Here is a 19,031-nt window from a genome sequence, read left to right as displayed (position 1 = left end):
TCAGACTTGCCTTCTCCCCTGTCTTTGGCAGAGAAGTTCTTATTTATTTTTTTAAATACCAAAAAGCAAGGTGGCCCTTGGGCAGGAACTGAAACCTTCCCTTGTCCTTTGCTCTTTTATATTTCCACGGGTTTTTACTGAATTGCAAAGGTCAAATGTTCAACTTGGGCTGATATTTCTCAGCCAAAGCAAATGATTGTCTCTGCTGCTCAGAATCCTGTAATATTATTATTATCATTATTTAACGTTTCATCTTCAATTCGATTCACAATCTGGGACTGGTACAAACTTAACAGTTCAAGTCCTAACCAAGGACCCTAAGAGCTGTTAAGGTAACGTCTGAATTATATCGGCAGTTCCGAGTGGGGTGTTTTGTTGTTGTGATTTTTTTGGCAAAGTCAGAAGATTCAAATCGAATAAGTTCAAAATTTCCATGTATCTAGGGATTTATTTCTTCCTCCACAATTGCTTAGCTTGCATTTGCAGATCGCTGTATTTTGTTATATTATTGTTGTTGTTGTTATTTGCATTTGGTGTCTTTTCAGTGTTTGACTATCTTGGTGCTCCTCAACTCTTCCTTCCTTCCTTCCTTTTTGACTTGTTTTGGTTTTAACAATAGCATCTGAGCCCAGGAAAGAAACCCTGTGTGCCTCAGTTAACCATTTGCTTGCAACTTACCACAGTCCATTTAAAGTTACAATGCACTGGGGGGAAAAAAACGATAGACACTTTTTCTCACCCTTACGGGCCGTTGCGGCATGCCCATGGTCACGTGATCAAAATTCAGATGCTCGGCCACCGGCTTCATATTTACGACGGTTGTGGCGTCCCCGGGGTCACACGTGATCCCCTTTTGCGATGTTTTGACTAGCAAAGTCAAGAGGGGGTTGATTTAGGATATGGTCTTGTCTAGGATGTCAGAGGGGACAAAAATCCAGACACCTATTAGGGGGTAGCAGAAAGTTAAATGTTATATATTCCATATCTCCCGGCCATTTGAGTTTTGCATTGCAGGTTTGCTTGCCCTAGAAGTCCCATTTTGGAGCCTGCCTGTGCTCTGTGTGGTTGCGAACATCTGTAGCTGCTGCCTCTGCTTGTCCCCCCTCCCCCTGTCTGATGCTCAGCCATGCTTAACAGCAGTTTATTATTGCAGCTTGCAGATGTGTTCCAGCAAGGAAACGGCCTCTAATTCAAGCCAAATGCATGCATGCAATTCTCTCTCTGTCTCTGTCTGTCCCTCTCTTTCTCTCTCTCTCTTTCTCACACACTCTCTCTCTGTCTCTCTCTCTCTCCTTTCTGTAAACAGGCAAGTTGGGAACTTGACATTGGGGGGCGAAGCTGCTCACCCACCCCTGGGTGGCTTGCTCCAAGCGAAAACACATGGGAAGTTGTTCAGCTCAACTCTAAAACAGGGGTACCCACTTTTTAGACCGGTGGACAGCTCCCAGAATTCCGCAGCCGGCACGGCTTGAGGTATTCATTCAATCGGGGTTTTTGTTCTGGGTCTAAAATCCTGAGATCTCCCAACCATGTTGGCTGGAGGAATTCTGGGAGCTGAAGTCCACAAGTCTGAAAAGTGGACGAGGTTGAACACTTGTAAAGTCAGCGGGGTTCATCCCTTCCGCTGTTGCAGGAGCTCATGGTGGTTTCAGACCTCTTGTAGATAGTCCACCTTGTCCCACTCTCCTCCTGTGGTCCTCTTGCCCCTGGAGTGGACGTCCAGAGGACATCCAGAGGAGCCAAGGATTGAATGGAGGCGATGCAGTTGTGCACATCTCCTTTTGATGAATCCTCCTGGGTGCAGGTCTTTTGTTGTTGTTGTTGTTGTTTTAAGCTTCTTGTCCAATGTTGGGAAGATTTTAAAACTAGGCAAGAATTTGCAACATCCTGGAAAGGCGTTTGGCTGAACCCGTGACTTTCAGCCGCTTACGAATTCACAAAAATGTGCTGCTTCGCATCCTGCTGGATGTGTCGGTCTCTGGAATTTTTTTCCCGTACGTTGTCAAATCCTTTCCTTCCACTGCAGTTAGGAGTTATTTCCGGCAGTCGGAATTATTTCCTGGTTCTAGGTGGCGAAATCGAGGAGACACTGAGAGTTGCTTTGGGTTCACCAGACCTGGTTAGCTCCACGGGCGGCTTATTTCTCCATACAGGTCGTTCTCAACTTACAACGGTTCATTTAGTGACCGTTCAGAGATACAATAGTACTGGAAAAAAAGTGACTTACGACTTTTTTTTTTTTTTACACTGGCAACTTTTGCAGCATCCCCGTGATCGCAGAGGTCAAAATTCAGATGCTTGGCAACTGGCGCATATTTGTGACATTTGCAGTGACCTCGGATCATGCGATCCCCTTTTGCGATCTTCCAACAAGCAGAATAGAGTAGAGTAGAGTAGAATAAGGAATAGAGTAGAATAGAATAGAATAGAATAGGATATGGATATGAATTTGAATTTGAATTCAAATAGAATAGAATAGAATTAGAATAGAGTAGATGATAGAGAATAGAATAGAGAATAGAATAGATGATAGAGAATAGAATAGAATATGGAATAGAATAGAATATGGAATGGAATAGAATAGGAATAGGATATGGATATGAATTTGAATTCAAATAGAATAGAATAGAATTAGAATAGAGTAGATGATAAAGAATAGAATAGAGAATAGAATAGATGATAGAGAATAGAATGGGTGATAGAGAATAGAATAGAATAGATGATATAGAATGGAATGGAATAGAATAGAATAATAGAATAGAATAAGGAATAGAATAGGATATGGATATGAATTTGAATTCAAATAGAATAGAATTAGAATAGAGTAGATGATAGAGAATAGAATAGAGAAAGAATAGATGATAGAGAATAGAATAGAATAGAATAGATTAGAACAGAACAGAACAGAACAGAATAGAAGTTAGAAGGGACCTTGGAGGTCCTACTCCAGCCCACTGCTGAAGCAGGACAACCTATACCATCTCAGACAAGTGACTGTCTAGTCTCTTCTTAAAAATCTCCAGTGATGGAGCACCCACAACTTCTGGAGGCAAGCTGTTCCACTGGTTGATTGTCCTCACTGTTTGGAAGTTTCTCCTTCATTCCAGGTTGCTTCTCTCCTTGATCAATTTCCAACCATTGTTTCTCGTCCTACCCTCTGGTGCTCTGGTGAATAATGTGACCACCCTCTTCTTTGGGGCAGCCCCTCAGATCCTGGAATACGGCCATCGTGTCTCCCCTATTTCTTCTTTTCTTTAGACTGGCCAAACCCATTTGCTGAGTTTCAGAGCAGTTGGGTACCAAGGTGCCACTGTGGTACCAAATTACAGGACAATGTTAAAGGCATCCGAGGAATCGCCTTCAATCCACTTATTAATTCTATTCCATCAATAAAAGGTTGCGTGCTAAATTTGTTGGCGCTTGTTTGTGTAGTTTCGTAAGCTGCCTAATCTGTAAATCATATTCAAACAGACGGCACTTCTGGGTGATGGGTTAATTGAAACTAAGGCTCTGCCGCTTAAGAAGTACAGCCAGTCCTCAATTTACAACAGTTCGCTTAGGGAACGTTCAAAGTTACAACGGCAATAATAAAAAAAAAGCAACTCGCGATCGTTTTTCAGACTTACGACCGTCGCAGCCTCTCCGTGGTCATGTGATCAAAATTCAGACACTCGGCCATGGACTCATATATTTATAACGGTTGCCGAGTCCTGGGATCATGTGATCCTCCCCTTTGGGGGCCTTCCGACAAGCAAAGCTTAACAATGGTGTTCCTAAACAATTGCAGGGATTCAGTTAACAAGAAAATAAACGGGGCCAAAGTCACTGAACAAATGTCTCATTTTGCAACATAAATTTAGGCCTCAGTTGTGGATATAAGGCGAGGACAGCCTGTATTCGGGGCATATTCTGGGGGTAACAGATCCATTTGTATTGCTTTGTTTGCAAATTGAGGATCCAGTTTGGGACGGCTGCTTTTGAGATGCCTCTGAAAAATTACATTCTAGTTTGGGGGTTTTTTTGGGAGGGGGGGGGGTTGTGACATTCTTTAAGCTGGGGAAAAGAGGTAATAATGGATCAAACAGTCTAAGGATCATGATTATAAAGGTCTGGGCAGCTGTTTCTTGAAAAGTCCCTCTGGTAGGACACGTCCAGAAATCAAAAGTGGAAAGAAATGTCACAAGGGAAGTGAATAAGTTTACGATAATCCCCTATGAATATGTATTTTCTCTTTGATGTAGAGAAACATGAAGCTGTGTTAAGGCCTCGAGTTGCAAAATATATAACTGGATGCCCCGTTTCGGTCCTTCTACGTAGACACTTCTCTTTTGAGGAGCGAGCAAGATGTTTCTTCTCTGGCAGAAAACTGCCTGGGCGAGGTTGCAAAGATCACAGTCTGTTCCTCTTGGTGTTCACTGGCTTTCTTGGAAACTATGGTTTGGGTGCAATAGAGCAGAATGAAGAAGTTGATGAGTAAGAACTGTTACGGGTTTTGAGCCCGCATCCTGAAGGCAACCAGCTTTCCCCCCCCCCATTACCAACGGTCTACTCGTGGCGTGAATGAGAAGTAAAGAAGGCAGAGTTAGATTTTCCGTAGGGTGGGTTGGGCTATAAAATTCTCCTGACCAGATATGGGTTTGTCATGTTTCTCCTGACCCCAGATTCTCTTTGTCATCCCTGGGAATGGGTCCAACTAGAGAAACCCAAGAGGTTAGGCCAAGCGCCCTGTTTACCACGACGTGTCCCATAACCTAAAAATGTTGTTAGACTCCCAGTCCTCTGAAACCTAGATTCTCTTCACAGTAAAACACGATCTTTTGGGGAAACCCCAGGTTCTAAAGTAAATCGGAGTTTGCAAACCACAATAGCTTGGTTCACCCAGCGTAAGCCGTGGTGGCACAATGGTTAGAATGCAGTATTGCAGGCTAATTCTGTTGATTGCCAGCAGTCGAAGCAGGACACCAGCTATAGATTTTATTTTATTTCCTCCAGGAATTCAGGAGATCTAAAAAAAACCCTCACCAGCTTCTGAGCAGGTTTGGCTCAACTGAAAGCTGGAGGTAGAGAAGACTCTCGTAGCAATATTCTGCTTGAAGCTATGTGTGAATGGCTCCCGCTGGCTCTCCGTTGCCTTTCCATCTTGCTGCATCTTGAGCTACGTTTCTATGGCTAGCGGGAGCCCATGCCAGCTCTTCTTCTGTTGCCTAGCTGCTCCACCCAGGTATAGGAAGAGATGCTCCTGAGAAAGGAAAGATAAACACTTCTGTTCCAGCAAAAGTCTGCATCCTGTTTTGTAAAGACAGATCTTGTGTAAATTTTTTTCCCCCTCCGTCTGTGTACAGTGGATTTGTTTTCTAGGAGAAAATCTGAATCTAGTGCTAACTGGGATTGGGTATGTCTAGTCTAATGAAGAGAAGGACCAAGGGTGACATGATAGCAGTCTTCCAATCTCTCAGGGGCTGCCCCAAAGAAGAGGGAGTCAAGCTATTCTAAAAGACACCTGAGGGCAGGACAAGAAGCAATGGATGGAAACTCATCAAGGAGAGTAGCAACTAAGGAGAAATTTCCTGACAATTAGAACATTTAATCAGTGGGATGACTTGCCTCCAGAAGTTGTGGGTGTTCCAACACTGGAGGCTTGAAGCTTCCTTGATTTCAGGAGAGCTCCACTGGGCAAAGCGGAAGTAAAGGAACTGATTTAACCATCTGCCCGTTCGAAAGACAGATAATGGATAGTCCTCAACTCACGATCATTCATTTAGCAAGTATTCAGAGTTACGACGATGCTGAAAAAGCAACTTAACCCTGTGATTTGCTTATCAGTTGTGGCAAAAAAAGGGTTGTAAGATTGGACACAGTTATATATATGATCCTTCACTTCATGACGGCAGAAATTCCTGTCCCAATTATAGTCGTAAATCAAGGACTACCTCTACATGGTTTTGGCTCTTAAAATGTGGAGTGCAGTCCAGCATGGCAGGTTGTTTCTGAGCCATGGTTTAAGTTGACAGGAAACCTTCTCAGTGGTGGCCTGTTCAGTCTTAATTGTCTTGATTTCTCAAAGCCCACTCCAGTGTCACAGTGTCCTCTGCCCACAGTCTCACAAAAGCGGTGGCATGGATCCCAGTGACTTCATCCTGAGCTAATCTCGAGGCGGTACCATTCAGCAGCCAGCGGAAAAATTTCAGCCATGAATTTTGAGTTTTGAGAGAACCGTCCCATCCTTTGCGAAACAGTCGTGCTTATGTTTGTTAGAATGAATAGTCTACAGTCCTTACAAATGAAGGAATGGAGCTGTTGTGAAGTTGGGGGTGTGGGGGGGGGGAGAGAAATCTGTTGTGGCCATCCTCTTTTTTTTTTTTGCCCTTGGTTCTCCTAAGTTCGTACATCCCACCCATCAGGCTGTATTCCACACTGATGGATCCTCGCGTTGGGTTGAGGTTCACCAGAGTTCATTCAACTCTTCAGAAACAACGAAATGGAGAACAGAAACTCAGATAAGCTGGAGCTGTGTTGGGGTGTTTTTAAGATCCTATCCAGATTTGGGACTTTCTTACCTTCTTCTAAAAGGTATCTTGGACTGTCGTTCCCATAATTTCAGCCAGCTTCCTCCAAAGTATTAGCTGGTGGATTATGGGACATGAGGTGAGTCCTGTCCAAAGAAGGTCAATTGTGAGGAACAGAAGACAAAAGTCTTAACGCCCCTGATCTTCTTTGGATATGTCCAGCTTCCATAATCCAGTACTTGTGGCTATGCTGGTTGGGAATTATTGGAACTACACTCCAAGACATCTTTAGAAGATGTAGATTAATGTCAATCAAATAAAAAATATACCTGAGTGTTCTCTCAGTTTCACCTTGCAAGCCAACCTTGAACTATGCATGGACATGTTCCCTTTTACAGGAACTGAAGAAACTGTCTTAAATCAAGGGTCAGGTTTCAGTTATATAGCCATTTGTCGATTGTTTCCAGAGGAAACGCAATTGTATTTTCGCTAATGGCCATTGTTAAGGATAGGTCTCCAACAAAGTCAATAACGAATGCAATGGGATATAAACCAATTCAATCATTATGAGATTAAGCCCTCTGTAAGGTTTGGGGGATCTCCGTCGGGGAGAAGTAAATGCTTGCTTAATTCTCCCCCTGGAAGAATGTGTCTGTCACTCAGGATTTCTCCTTAAGGAATTTGTGTGTGCAAAGCTTAACTCAGTGGACAAAGTACTCACAGCCTCCTATGTGTCATTTCATAATCTATAACAAGTCAATAAAGTCGGCTTAAGATTAGTGGACTTAAGGTTACTTAAGTAAAAGTGACTGGAAGAAAAGTTATTTAACAGCACAACAGGATAACAGACTTGGAAGGGACCTTGGAGGTCTTCTAGTCCAACCCCCTACTCAGGCAGGAAACCCTATACCATTTCAGACAAATGGCTGTCCAGTCTCTTCTTAAAAACTTCCAATTTTGGAATATTCACAACTTCTGGAGACAAATTGTTCCACTGATTAATTGTTCTGACTGTCAAGAAGTTTCTCCTTAGTTCTAGGTTGCTTCTCTCCTTGGTTAGTTTCCATCCGTTTTCTTCTTGTCTTGCCTTCAAGCGCTTTGAAGAAAAGCTTGACTCCCTCTTCTTTGGGGCAGCCCCTCAAATATGTGAAGACTGCTATCATGGCCCCCCTCATCCTTCTCTTCATTAAACTAGACATCTCCAATTCCCACAACTGTTCTTCATATGTTTTAGCCTTCAGTCCGCTAATGATCTTTGTTGCTCTTCTCTTTGCACAAGTCTTTAGTCTAAGACTTGGGGAGGGGGGGGGGAATCAAAGTTGCAGCTGAAATCCATTTTTTTTCCACGGGTGCAAGTAAAATAATCCCAAGTTTAAAAAGGAGAGGGAAAAGAAACCAAATGTCCCTGGAACATAAAACACCAGTTTCCCCTTGTTTATTTAAAGAAATGAAAAATGGCAAAAAGTGTCATTTTGAGGATAAGCATACTGGAAACAAAGAGAGGCTTGTGTTTGTTATTCTCTGCTTAGTTTGCCTTTAAAGTATCCCAGCCTGATTTGGATAAAAATGTATCTTAATTCAAGAGTACATCTCTCTCTTTCTCTCTCTCTCTCCTCAGTTTTGAATTTGGAGGGCTAGGCTAGCAACCTTCTGCAGAACATGGTCGAGAAAAGAAAGTCAAAAGCTGAGTTAAATTTAATTTGGCTTTCATTTCAATTAAAATATGTGGCTTTCTCATGCATGTACACTCGTAATTAAATGCAGTTAATATCGTTCTTCTATAATTGTGTATTTTATGTTTTCCTTTTGGCACATTCAAACATTGCCAGTTGCTAACTATTGTCGGATGTGTTCCTGGGACCTTGACTGTATCTCTGTCTCTCTGTCCCGCTCCGTATATAAAGTTTGGCATTCTGAATTATTCCAGCACTGGGCAATCTCGCCCCTCTTAAATATCAGGAACAGAACCCCCAAAATAATTATTTCTAACCCCCCGCCAAATCAATCAGATTGGAAAGACCAGAATTCCAAACTAATACCCCGTATTTAAATCTCCCAGAAGTCCCAACCAGCACTGCCTTGACATCTTCTGCTGTTGAAGGATTCTTGGCCAGGCTGTTGAGGTGCATCAACAAGAACTGGATTCTTTGCAAGATGGTTGTTTACTTTCAGGGTGCCCATGTGGTGGCTTTGGCATCCTGGTTTAGAACACCAGATGTCCCAGCGTCAGGAAGGACATGTCTAAGCATGTTGGAGTGTCACCCTAGTCTTTATTTGGGTCTCTTTAAGTGTGATGTCACTCAGACTTGGCTGGCACTTCCTTCCTTAAGACGATGATGCAAAGAAAGCAGAAGAGTTCATTGTGACTAGGAACAGCACTGCTTTTTCAGCTGACGTGTCCCGGTTCCAGATCATCTGCATGTCCACCAAGTGAATTTGAAAAAAAGGAGAAATCAACCCTCCTTTCAGAATAGCAGAGCTGGAAGGGACTGTGGAGGTCTTCTAGTCCAGCCCCTGCTGAAGCTGGAGACCTTGCTTAAGGACTGAAGGTTACTGGAAAAAAGGTTATTTAACAGAATAACACAGTTGGAAGGGACTTTGGCTGTCCAATCTCGTCTTAAAAACTTCCAGCGTTGGAGCACCTATAACAAGGATGTCAAACTCAATTTCATTGAGGGCCGCATCAGCATTGTGGTTACCCTCGGGGGACCGGGTGGGTGCGGCCTACTGAGTGGGCGTGGATGGAGTGGGTGTGGCCTACTGGGTGGGCATGGCCAGCTCTACATCATTCACGTCAACGATGCCTGTGGGGGCCTGGGCAGGAGTGGGACAGATCTGAGGGTCTCTGGCAGAAAGAGGTGGGACCAGGGCAGAGGCCATCAAGCCGGATATGTGAAGTAGGCGAGGGCCATTTGCTGGCCTCTTCCAGGCGATGGTGCATTTCTTCACTCCTCACAAAGGGTGACACCTCCCCAACATGCACCCGGGGGCGGGGCCGACACAGCAGGGACTGGTTCCTCGCTGTTTCCGGACGGCCTTATGGAGCTAGGACTGAATGCATTTCAGCATAGATGGCCACCACAAATTGTACATTGGCTCCTGGCTGGCCTGGGTCAGGGCCAAGGCAGCAGGGGCCGTTTCCTCACTGTTTCCAGGATGGCTTTGCGGGCCGCATGAAACCACTTCGCGGGCCACATCTGGCCCCCGGGCCTTGTGTTTGACATGTCTGACCTACAACTATTCCAATGGTTAATTGTTCTCACTGTCGGGAAATTCCTCCTTAGTTCCAGGTTGCTTCTCTCCTGGATTAGTTTCCATCCCTCTCTTCTTGTCCTGACTTCAGCTACTTCGGACAGTAGGTTGGGTTTCTTTCAGTTTCCCCCAAACAGGTTCTTTGCATTGTTTTCCAGAAGCCTCTTCGCTCCTCGGGGTGATTTGTCACTTGGAGAGCAACTGGATTAAAACATGGAGACCCAACCAAGATGTTTACTCCAACAATTTTGAGAGAAAGATGTGGGTGGCTAGCCTAGAACAAGCCATCCTTGGCAGTAGCATGCTTTGAAAGGTGGACAGTCTAAAAAAAGAGATGGTTTGGGGGGGGGGAGAACAGCCCTCTTTCTGGGATCTACAGCATTTGGGGAGGATATCTAGTAGTCATACAAGTGAGTCACTCTTCAGTTGACACAAATGGAAGAACAGAAGTTCTGAAGGTTGTGGAGGTTTTTTTTTTTTTTTTTTTTTTTGAAGCCAAGGTTCGATGGAGAAAGAACCAATTAGTATATTTATGACCCTAATTAAGCCTGGAATTATGGCCCTCAATCCTGCTGGTTGTTAAGTTAGTCATGCCATTACCCTGCCTGATTTTACAGCCCTTTGTGTGTGTGTGTGTTTTGCAACAGTTGTTAAACGAACACTGTTGTTGAAGTGAACCCGTGCATTTGCTTTTGCTGAAAAACCAGCAAAAAATACACAACGCAAATGGTGTCAAATTATTACTATTATTATTACATTTATTTGCCTCCTATGGAGAAGAGCCTAATGCTGGGAAAGATGGAGGGCAAGAGAAGAAGGGGACGACAGAGAATGAGGTGGCTGGATGGAGTCACGGAAGCAGCAGGCATGAGCTTCAAGGGACTCCAGAAGATGGTAGAGGACAGGGGGTCACGATGGGTCAGACACGACGACTTCGCAACTAACAACAACATGGGGGTTACTTCACGGCCAATAAAAAAACGAAGCAGTAAAAAGGAAGTTTAAACAAGGTGAAAGGCGAAATAAAAGAACAGTAAAATAAACAAGGGGGGAAAGAAAACTCAAGAAAATACATCGATACGACTGGTTAAAAAACGTCGTGAGGGTGATGCATCCAATGGCGGTCATGCGTCTGTTGGAGACTGCCAAGTGCTTTACGTAGCTCTTGTATATTTGCAGGTGATTAAAACAGCCGGTTGTTAAGGGAGGACTATCTGTAGAGTATTAGCTCTTTCGCTGCTTGTGGGTTTTTAGTAAGACTTAGGAGATCAGGATATCGCAATTGTTTGAAAGCATCCAAAGGGACAGTCCAGAAAACTAGGATGAGGTCTTGAGGTCTCGATTCTTTTGTGTGCTTGTTGTGTGACGATCCTAGCTGAAGATGCCTCCTTCTTATCTGCCAGGCTGTTTAATCAATTCTTCCGAACTAAATCTTGTGGCTCTCGGCTTCTTAAGTGTTTCTGACCTCATTTCAAAAGGGAAAGATTTGAAATCGGTCCACCAAGTCCCCTATTACAGCGCAATTAAAAGCAGAGTGGCTTTTAATGTGGTGAGGAACCGTACCCTTCCCACAGTCTTGTGCTACCCCAAATCAAAACAGCTTCAACCTTAAAGACCAGTTAGGGAAATGTCTGTTGCCTAAGTCTTTGATGCCTGGGAAGGGGCTGCTGAAAAACATGGGACAACTTCAAAACTTCCGCATAGTCAACTCCTTCGAAAATTGCTAGTTAGCTCGCCAAGTCAGGAAAGCCTTGCTGAGAATTCACAGTCTCCTAGAGATAATGCTAGGTTTGGAGTTTCAAGCATGAGAATCTTGAGTTTTTATCCTAAAAACAAAAACAAAACCTTGTTGTAGTCTCAAAAAGAACATCCTGGTGGTCCACCTTCTGTTCCCACTGAATTTTGTTCTGGGATACTCAACGTTCCGGAGAAGAAGGCTGAATTTTGTTCCCACTGAATTTTGTTCCGGGCTACTCAACGTTCCAGAGAAGACGACTGGATTTTGTTCTGGGATACTCAACATTCCAGAGAAGAAGACTGAATTTTGTTCTGAGATACTCAACGTTCCAGAGAAGAAGACTGAATTTTGTTCTGGGATTCTCAACTTTCCAGAGAAGACGACTGGATTTTGTTCTGGGATACTCAATGTTCCAAAGAAGAAGACTGAATTTTGTTCTGAGATACTAATGTTCCAGAGAAGAAGACTGAATTTTGTCCTGGGATACTCAACCTTCCAAAGAAGAAGACTGAATTTTGTTCCCACTGAATTTTGTTCTGGGAAACTCAACGTTCCGGAGAAGAAGACGGTGGTCAGCTGCTTTGGAGTCTCCATTTCTTATGCCTTCTTTGTGTACATCCATTTTCATGGTGGCCACTTGAACCAAAGCTTTCTTTTCTCCGCCTGGTGCTCAAGAACCACAGTTTTAGCATCAGTGTCGTTCCAATGGGACCACATGGGAATGAGGCCTTCAGAAACGTGTTCCTCAACTCGGTTTCTACCTTCTCCGCTCTGCCAGCTGTGGTTGGATTTTATGAGGGACCACCCTAATCATCCATGTTCTCCTCCCAAAAGACCGAAGGGAAAGGGAACACGGACAACTGAGGTGCCCACCCATAAAACCCAACATATTGTGTTTCCACGAAAGTAAGACCCAGCCGGAACATAAGCCCTCAGCGTGATTTTTCAGGACGATCATAATATAAGCCCTACCCCAAAAATAAGCCCCGATTAAGATCATCAGCCAGACGGACGCATTTAATACTGTATTTCCCCAAAAATAAGGCTTAACCGGGAAATAAGCCCTAATACATCTTGAGATCGTGGGCGCTCCATCACTGGAGATTTTCAAGAGGAAACTGGACATTTACCTGTCTGAGACGGTATATGTTCTCCTGCTTAAGCAGGGGGCTGGACTAGAAGACCTCCAAGGTCCCTTCCAGCTCTATTCTATTTTGGGGGAGAGTGGAGAAGGTAGAGCCGAGGAACATGCTTTTGAAGGTCCCGTGTGGCTCAATTTTGTCAGGTAATCAGGGACCGAATGTGTGTTTCTAGCTTCTCCTACAAGCTAGAAATAGTTCAAATTCCCTTGCGGGATCAGGAGGCTACAAACCTTGATTTATTGGTGGACCCCCAGAGAGCGTAACCATGAGTCACTGGATTCCAAAGGTTTGTAGTTGTCCTACAGTTCCTCTACCCTGGATTGCAGCCTCAGCTTGCTTCATGACCCTTGAGATAGTTCTGTCTCTGGCAGGCAGCCATGGCTCCCACCCAGAAACAACCCATATCCTCTTCTGTACACGTGGCCATCAGAGCTGAGGTTGAACTGCCCTGTCGCGTTCTCTGCGCAGACGTTATTCAGACTCATGATGTAACATTGCTGCAGTCTCACCTCAGCCCTTACAATCTTCTCTGCCTTTCCCCCTCCTTTGGCTGGGTTCTTCAGTGGCATTAAGTTCTCTTCCAGTAACAACGGGAAAGCTGGAGCCATAAACTTTATATATGGCGGGGACTTGGACTTCATGAGCAGACCATCTTCCTGCCAAGACAATCTTTAAATCCTTGAGAGGACCACTTCCCCTTGTGTTTTATCTGTGTGACCTGCCAAAGAGTCACCCATGCCTTAAAATTCAGGGCTGCTTCATAGCAGAAGGAGATTTCACCACGTTTCAGACATAAACCATAGCCGTTCCCTTACCTACGCCGTGTACGTGGCGGGTCTCTCTAGCTAACCATGTTGTTTTTCTCAGCCCGGAGATCCGTATTGTGTTTACCTTGCAAATAAAATTGGGCTTATAAACTGGTGTGGCACGTGGCAGGGTTGGCGTTCAAATTTAGCCCTGGGTCTGAATGCTGGCTTTGGGACAAACTGGAAGTAGAGGTAGAACTGGGTTGTCAAAAGCATGTTGGAAACTGGGGGGAGAGGGGGGCAGACGGCACTCAAACCCTGTGTGGTTTGGGGAAAGGATGAGTGTAGTTTTGTGGGTAGAAGAAGGAAGACGGTCATCTTCCATGACCTTCAGAGAAAACAAACTGAGATACATCACTCCGTTTGGCTCAACTGGTAATGAAGTTTACATCATCCCCTTGTTAGCGATGACTTGTCTTGGTGAATTTACTGCCCTGCTTTGTGAAAGAAACAAGCCTCGGAGAACAAAACAGCTGGACATTCATCAACTTTGGCTCAGTTGTGTCTCGCATGATGTGCGCCAAGTCACGAAGGGGTGACTTTTCGCCCTGACTGGTTGCGTTGTCAGGACAGCTGATGGGAAGACAAGCTACTTTTGATCTAACTATGAGGTTGCGGGATTCCTTGACTCATAAGGGTCTGTGCCCACTACTTTAAGATCTCTTGAATTTGGGATCTGGAAGGGGGGGGGGTGGAACAAGCTACGTCACTTCATCCCAGGAACATGGATTTAGCAGCTGTAAAACAAGAGAACCCTGTTGAAATACGTAGGATACTACAGCCCGTTCAAACCATTGTTTTTTCCTTTAATTTGCGCCCTGAGAATGCTTGCAGACAGGATTTCATCTGTTCCCGTCAACTGATGCTTTTATCTCACCCACGGTGGTTTAAAACTTCTGATCTCTAGCATCTGATACCAGATTTCCTTAGCAGATTGATTGCTCGTATATAAAGAGCAAAATCCTGCACAATGTTGCAAATTTGGGGTGTTCACCACCAGCTTTTAAAAGCATTTTCCTACACGGACCCACCACGCCTTTGCAGATCTTACAGCCAGAGGTGTGTGTGTGGGGGGGGGGAATCGGAATTAAAAATGCTTTTTGGCATGGCAAGGACTGGCCATTAAAAATGGATGTTCTGAAATGTTTTTCTCTCTCTCTCTGACACAGTTCTTCTGGAATTAACAGTTGGCTAAGAGAGTGACCTCTCTCTCTCTCTCTCTGAAACTAAAACAACAAAATGAAAAGCAGCTGGTTGGTCTTCTTTTAAGCCATTTTTTGTTGTGTAGTTTAGAGGGGAAACGACATTCCAGAACGGTGATGCCGCAGTTGTTGAGTTGGCAGCCAAGGTGAGCATCCCTCCACAGACATCAGCCAGTAAACGGCTGGGGTCTGAACAAGGGGCAGGATCCAACATCAGAAAAAAAAAAAGGGGACAAGCATTGTATCTTGTGTTTTTCGGAGCTCTTCCTTAAAGAAGTACATCTTTAACAGGATTAAATGTCAGTAACATGATCTGGAGAAAGTATGTTTGTGAGTTAGAGAGACACCAACAATGGAGATTGTTGGTGTCTCCAGTCCATGGTTGTGGCTGTCCAGTCTCTTCTTAAAAACTTCCAGCGTTGGAGCATTCACCGCTTCTGGAGGCAGGTTGTTCCACAGGTTAATTGTTCTCACTGTCAGGAAGTTTCTCCGTAGTTCTAGGTTGCTTCTCTCCTTGGTTAGTTTCCATCCGTTGCTTCTTGTCCTGCTTCCAGGTGCTTTGGAGAATAGCTTGACTGCCTCTTTTTTGGGGCAGCCCCTGAGATACTGGAAGACGGCTATCGTGTCCCCCCTTGTCCTTCTCTTCATTAAACTAGACACACCCAATTCCAGTAACTGTTCCTTATATGTTTTAGCCTCCAGACCTCTAATCATCTTTGTTGGCCTTTCGCTTCTCATCCAAGAAGCTTCTTCAGCTCGGACTGGATGGTGGAGAAGGGAAGGATTTATACGCCTTGCAGACACAGGGCAGAAAACATCCTGCAGAAAACACAGCTCCACAACGCAGCCCTTTCAGCAGTGCCAAGGAGGCCCCACACCCATTTGCACCACTCAGGTGACCCTGAGGACACAGACAAACCTCCAGGTGGCCTCAAGGACTCTCTAAAAGACTGCAAATGATCAGCTCTCTGCAAGGAGTATAAATCCTTCCATCCTCCACCCTCCAGTCAGAGCTGAAGGAAGCTTCTTGGATGAGAAGCGAAAGGTCTTCAAAGAAAAACAAGAAAGCTCAGTTGCCTCCTGAAAAAGCACCTTTGGGAGACACCAACAAGTTGTGCCAAGAGGTGTGAAGGAGGCATGGGCTCTCTGTCCCCTCCTGTCTAATTGTCTTATCTTTCCAGGATCATGTAGAAGAAACATTAGGTTGTTTATGAAGGTCTGCAAGCTTCATCCACTTCTAAACCTCTTGGATTCCTCTTCTGGAATTGCTTCTCAGTGATGTGTCTCTTAGTCAGCATACACGTCTTACCATCCTGACCAACTGGTTGGGAAAGTAGGAGTAGATCAACTGCAAAGCACCTTCTCATTGGTCCTCCTTGGCGTTTCAGCTCTTGGGGTTTCAAGGAAGGAGTCCATCTGTCCCAGCTTTTGAGGAGGTGACACCGATTTTGGAACAGGATGTGAGGTCTTTGTAGCTTTTGGAACAGGATGTGAGGTCTTTGTAGCCTTCAGGGACAAGGTGTATGGTTCCAGAACCAGAGTCTTCTCCGTTTGAGATGTTTGAGGTTGAGTTTCAGCTTTGCTGTAGGATAGTACCCCCCAAAAACCCCGAAGGTTACCTGGGGCGTCTGAAACCTTATCTCTCATCTCCAACCTTTCCATGTGGGAGAAACGGATCCCAGATGTGCATCTGGCCAGGGTGTGATGGAGCAAGTGAGAAACCAGGCCCAACTGCTGAGTTTCTTGTTGTGTTGATCACCTCTGCTTGTGGGTTATCTTTTCCGCTCCTCCCTCCCTCTGTTTCCTTCCTTTGCATCCGGATTCTTCTGAAACGGGTCAAACTTTCCGCCGACGGCTGTGGTTGAAGCACAGCCTTGTAGCTTCAGGGCTGTCCTTTTCTCTTTGATTTCCGATGGTGCGACGCTTCCAGCGGGGCATCACAAAGTTAAATCAAGTAGGACCACGTTAAGCGAGAGCCGTTGTTGATCTCTTAGGGCGTTGCAAAGGCCTAAACCTCATGGGCTGGTTGATGGGTTGAATCCTGGCGTACTAGCACTAGGGTTCACGTTCACATATTGTTTAGTTTTGCATCGTCACAAACCCCGTGGTGATTTAGAGCAGTGGGGGAAAGTGACTGTTGTCTTCAATGCAACTTGAATTGGCTTGCTCTCGCTCTCTCTTCCTTCCTTCCTCTTTTTCTTTCTTCCTCTCCCTTCCTCCTTCCCTCCCTTCTTTCCTTCCTTCCTTCCTTTCCCTCCCTCCTTCCCTCGAGGTTTTTAAGAAGAGGCTGGACAGCCATTTCTCTGAAATGTTCTAGGGTCACCTGCCTGAGCAGGGGGTTAGACTAGGAGACCTCCAAGGTCCCTTCCAACTCTGTTATTCTGCTATTCATTCTTCCTTCCTTCCTTCCTTCTCATCTTTTCCTTCCCTCCCTCCCTTCTTCCATCCATTCACCCATCCATCCCTTTCCTTCCCTCCCTCTCTCCCTTCTTCCATCCATCCTTTTCCTTCCTTTCCTTCCTTCCTTTTCTCTTTCTTCCTTCCTTCCTTCCTTCCTTCCTTCCTTCCTTCCTTCCTTCCTTTCTTTCTTTCTTTCTTTCTTTCTTTCTTTCTCTTCTGGTCCAACCCATGTAAAGCTTCTGCAAGTCTCCTCGTCTTCAAGCTGACCATTTTTCTTTTTTTCCTGAGCCAGCTGCATCTTTTCCTTGATGTGGGCAGTTGCGGGTTTTTGTGTTGTTGTTTTTTTCCACTTCGCTTTTTCAGCAAAACACTCAAGGAAACAATGGTGCGAAATGAGTTCTCCCAGAACACGGATCGGGAGTTGAGTTTTCAGGAGGGTGGTGGTGGTGGAAAATGGCCTTTATTTTGAAGTACGTGCTCTGACTTGAGAGCAGTAGAATGACAAGAATTACTATGCAGGTAGTCCTCGACTTAACAATTCATTTAGGAACCATTCCAAATTACGACAGCGCTGGAAAAAAAAGCGACAAGTCCATTTTTCATGCTGAACAGCCGTTGCAGCGTCCCTGTGGTCAAAATTCAGACGCCCAGCAACTGACTCGTACTTACGACGGTTGCAGCATCCCAGGGCTCACGTGATTCCCCTTTGGCGACTGGCAGAGTCGGCGAGGGAAGCCAGATTCACTTAACTAACGGTCTTGCAAACTTAACCAACGATCCACTTAACAACCGGAAAAGTCGTAAAACGGGGCGAAGCTCATGTAATAACCGCCTCGCACAAGCGACAGAAAAATCTTGGTCTCAAGTCGAGGACTGCCTGTCCAGAACTGGTTTTCCTTCCTTCTGAGGGATCCTTGCAGTCCTTCCCAAGCGTCAAACCTTTTGAAGAATCTGGAGCCAGGTTGCATATGTTGGGTTTTTTTTTCTCCCCCCCCCAACCCCTCCAGGGAAGAGGTTCAAGAGAACTGCGTGCGTTGGAAGAAGAAATTCACCTTCATCTGCAAGATGAGCGCTAATCCCACCACGGGGCTCCTGGACCCCTGCATTTGCCGAGTGTCAGTCCGGAAAGTGAGTCCTTTGGTTGGGGCTGGGGGGTGGTGATGGAAAACCCTCATTGGCAAAACCTCTGGGCCCCCCACAACAGCTGATGTAAAAACTGCCCTCTTAGGTCAGAGAGGTTCCTAAGTCCTAATCCTGAATCAAGGAATTATTTTGGGGGGGTGGGGGGGGGAGTGTCTCCTTCTGGCCCATCTGGATTAGGCGTCTCTCTCTCTCCACATCCTTTAGAGAGAGACTTTTTCCAACCAGCCAGATGGAAGCTCTTGTGGCCAGGGACCTCCTGTAATTGGGCGCTTGGCCACCAGCCCACATTTGTGGCTGTGATGTTTTCGTGTAGGAAGGAGGGAGGGAAGGAAGGAAGAAAACAAAAAAAAGGAAGGAAGGAAGGAAGGAAGGAAACGAAAAGGAAGGAAATGAGAAGGAAGGCAGGAAGGAAATGAGAAGTAAAGAAGGAAATGAAAACGAAGGAAGGAAATGAGAAGACAGGAAGAAAATGAAAAGGAAGGAAGGAAATGAAAAGGAAAGGAGAGAAGGAAGGAAAGGAAGAAAACAAAAAGGAAGGGAGGAAATGAGAAGGAAGGAAGGAAGAAAATGAAAAGGAAGGAAACGAAAAGGAAGGAAGGAAGGAAGATTAGGGAGAGAAGGAAGGAAGGAAATGAAAAGGAAGGAAGGAAGGAAGAAAATGAAAAGGAAGGAAGATTAGGGAGAGAAGGAAGGAAGGAAGGAAATGAAAAGGAAGGAAGGAAGGAAATGAGAAGAAAGGCAGGAAGGAAATGAAAAGGAAGGAAGATTAGGGAGAGAAGGAAGGAAGGAAGGAAGGAAGGAAGGAAGGAAGGAAGGAAGGAAGGAAGGAAGGAAGGAAAAGA

General features: G+C 45.0%; 1 protein-coding gene across 2 annotated transcripts in view; it reads left to right on the top strand.

Moving 5' to 3' along the window:
- The window catches only part of FAM102A (family with sequence similarity 102 member A), a 40,227-nt gene that overhangs the window by 5,720 nt on the left and 15,476 nt on the right, over window positions 1-19,031 (top strand). For both annotated transcript variants that reach the window (XM_039321549.1, XM_039321548.1), the window contains exon 4: window positions 18,054-18,174. In XM_039321549.1, the coding sequence (XP_039177483.1) occupies window positions 18,054-18,174 (121 nt within the window). The remainder of the gene's footprint in view (window positions 1-18,053; window positions 18,175-19,031) is intronic.

This window comes from Crotalus tigris, unplaced genomic scaffold (assembly GCF_016545835.1).
Source record: "Crotalus tigris isolate CLP2741 ecotype Arizona unplaced genomic scaffold, ASM1654583v1 scf7180000023746.1698619, whole genome shotgun sequence".
Classification (NCBI taxonomy): Eukaryota; Metazoa; Chordata; class Lepidosauria; order Squamata; family Viperidae; genus Crotalus; species Crotalus tigris.
This window is presented reverse-complemented; position numbering and strand designations above follow the sequence as displayed.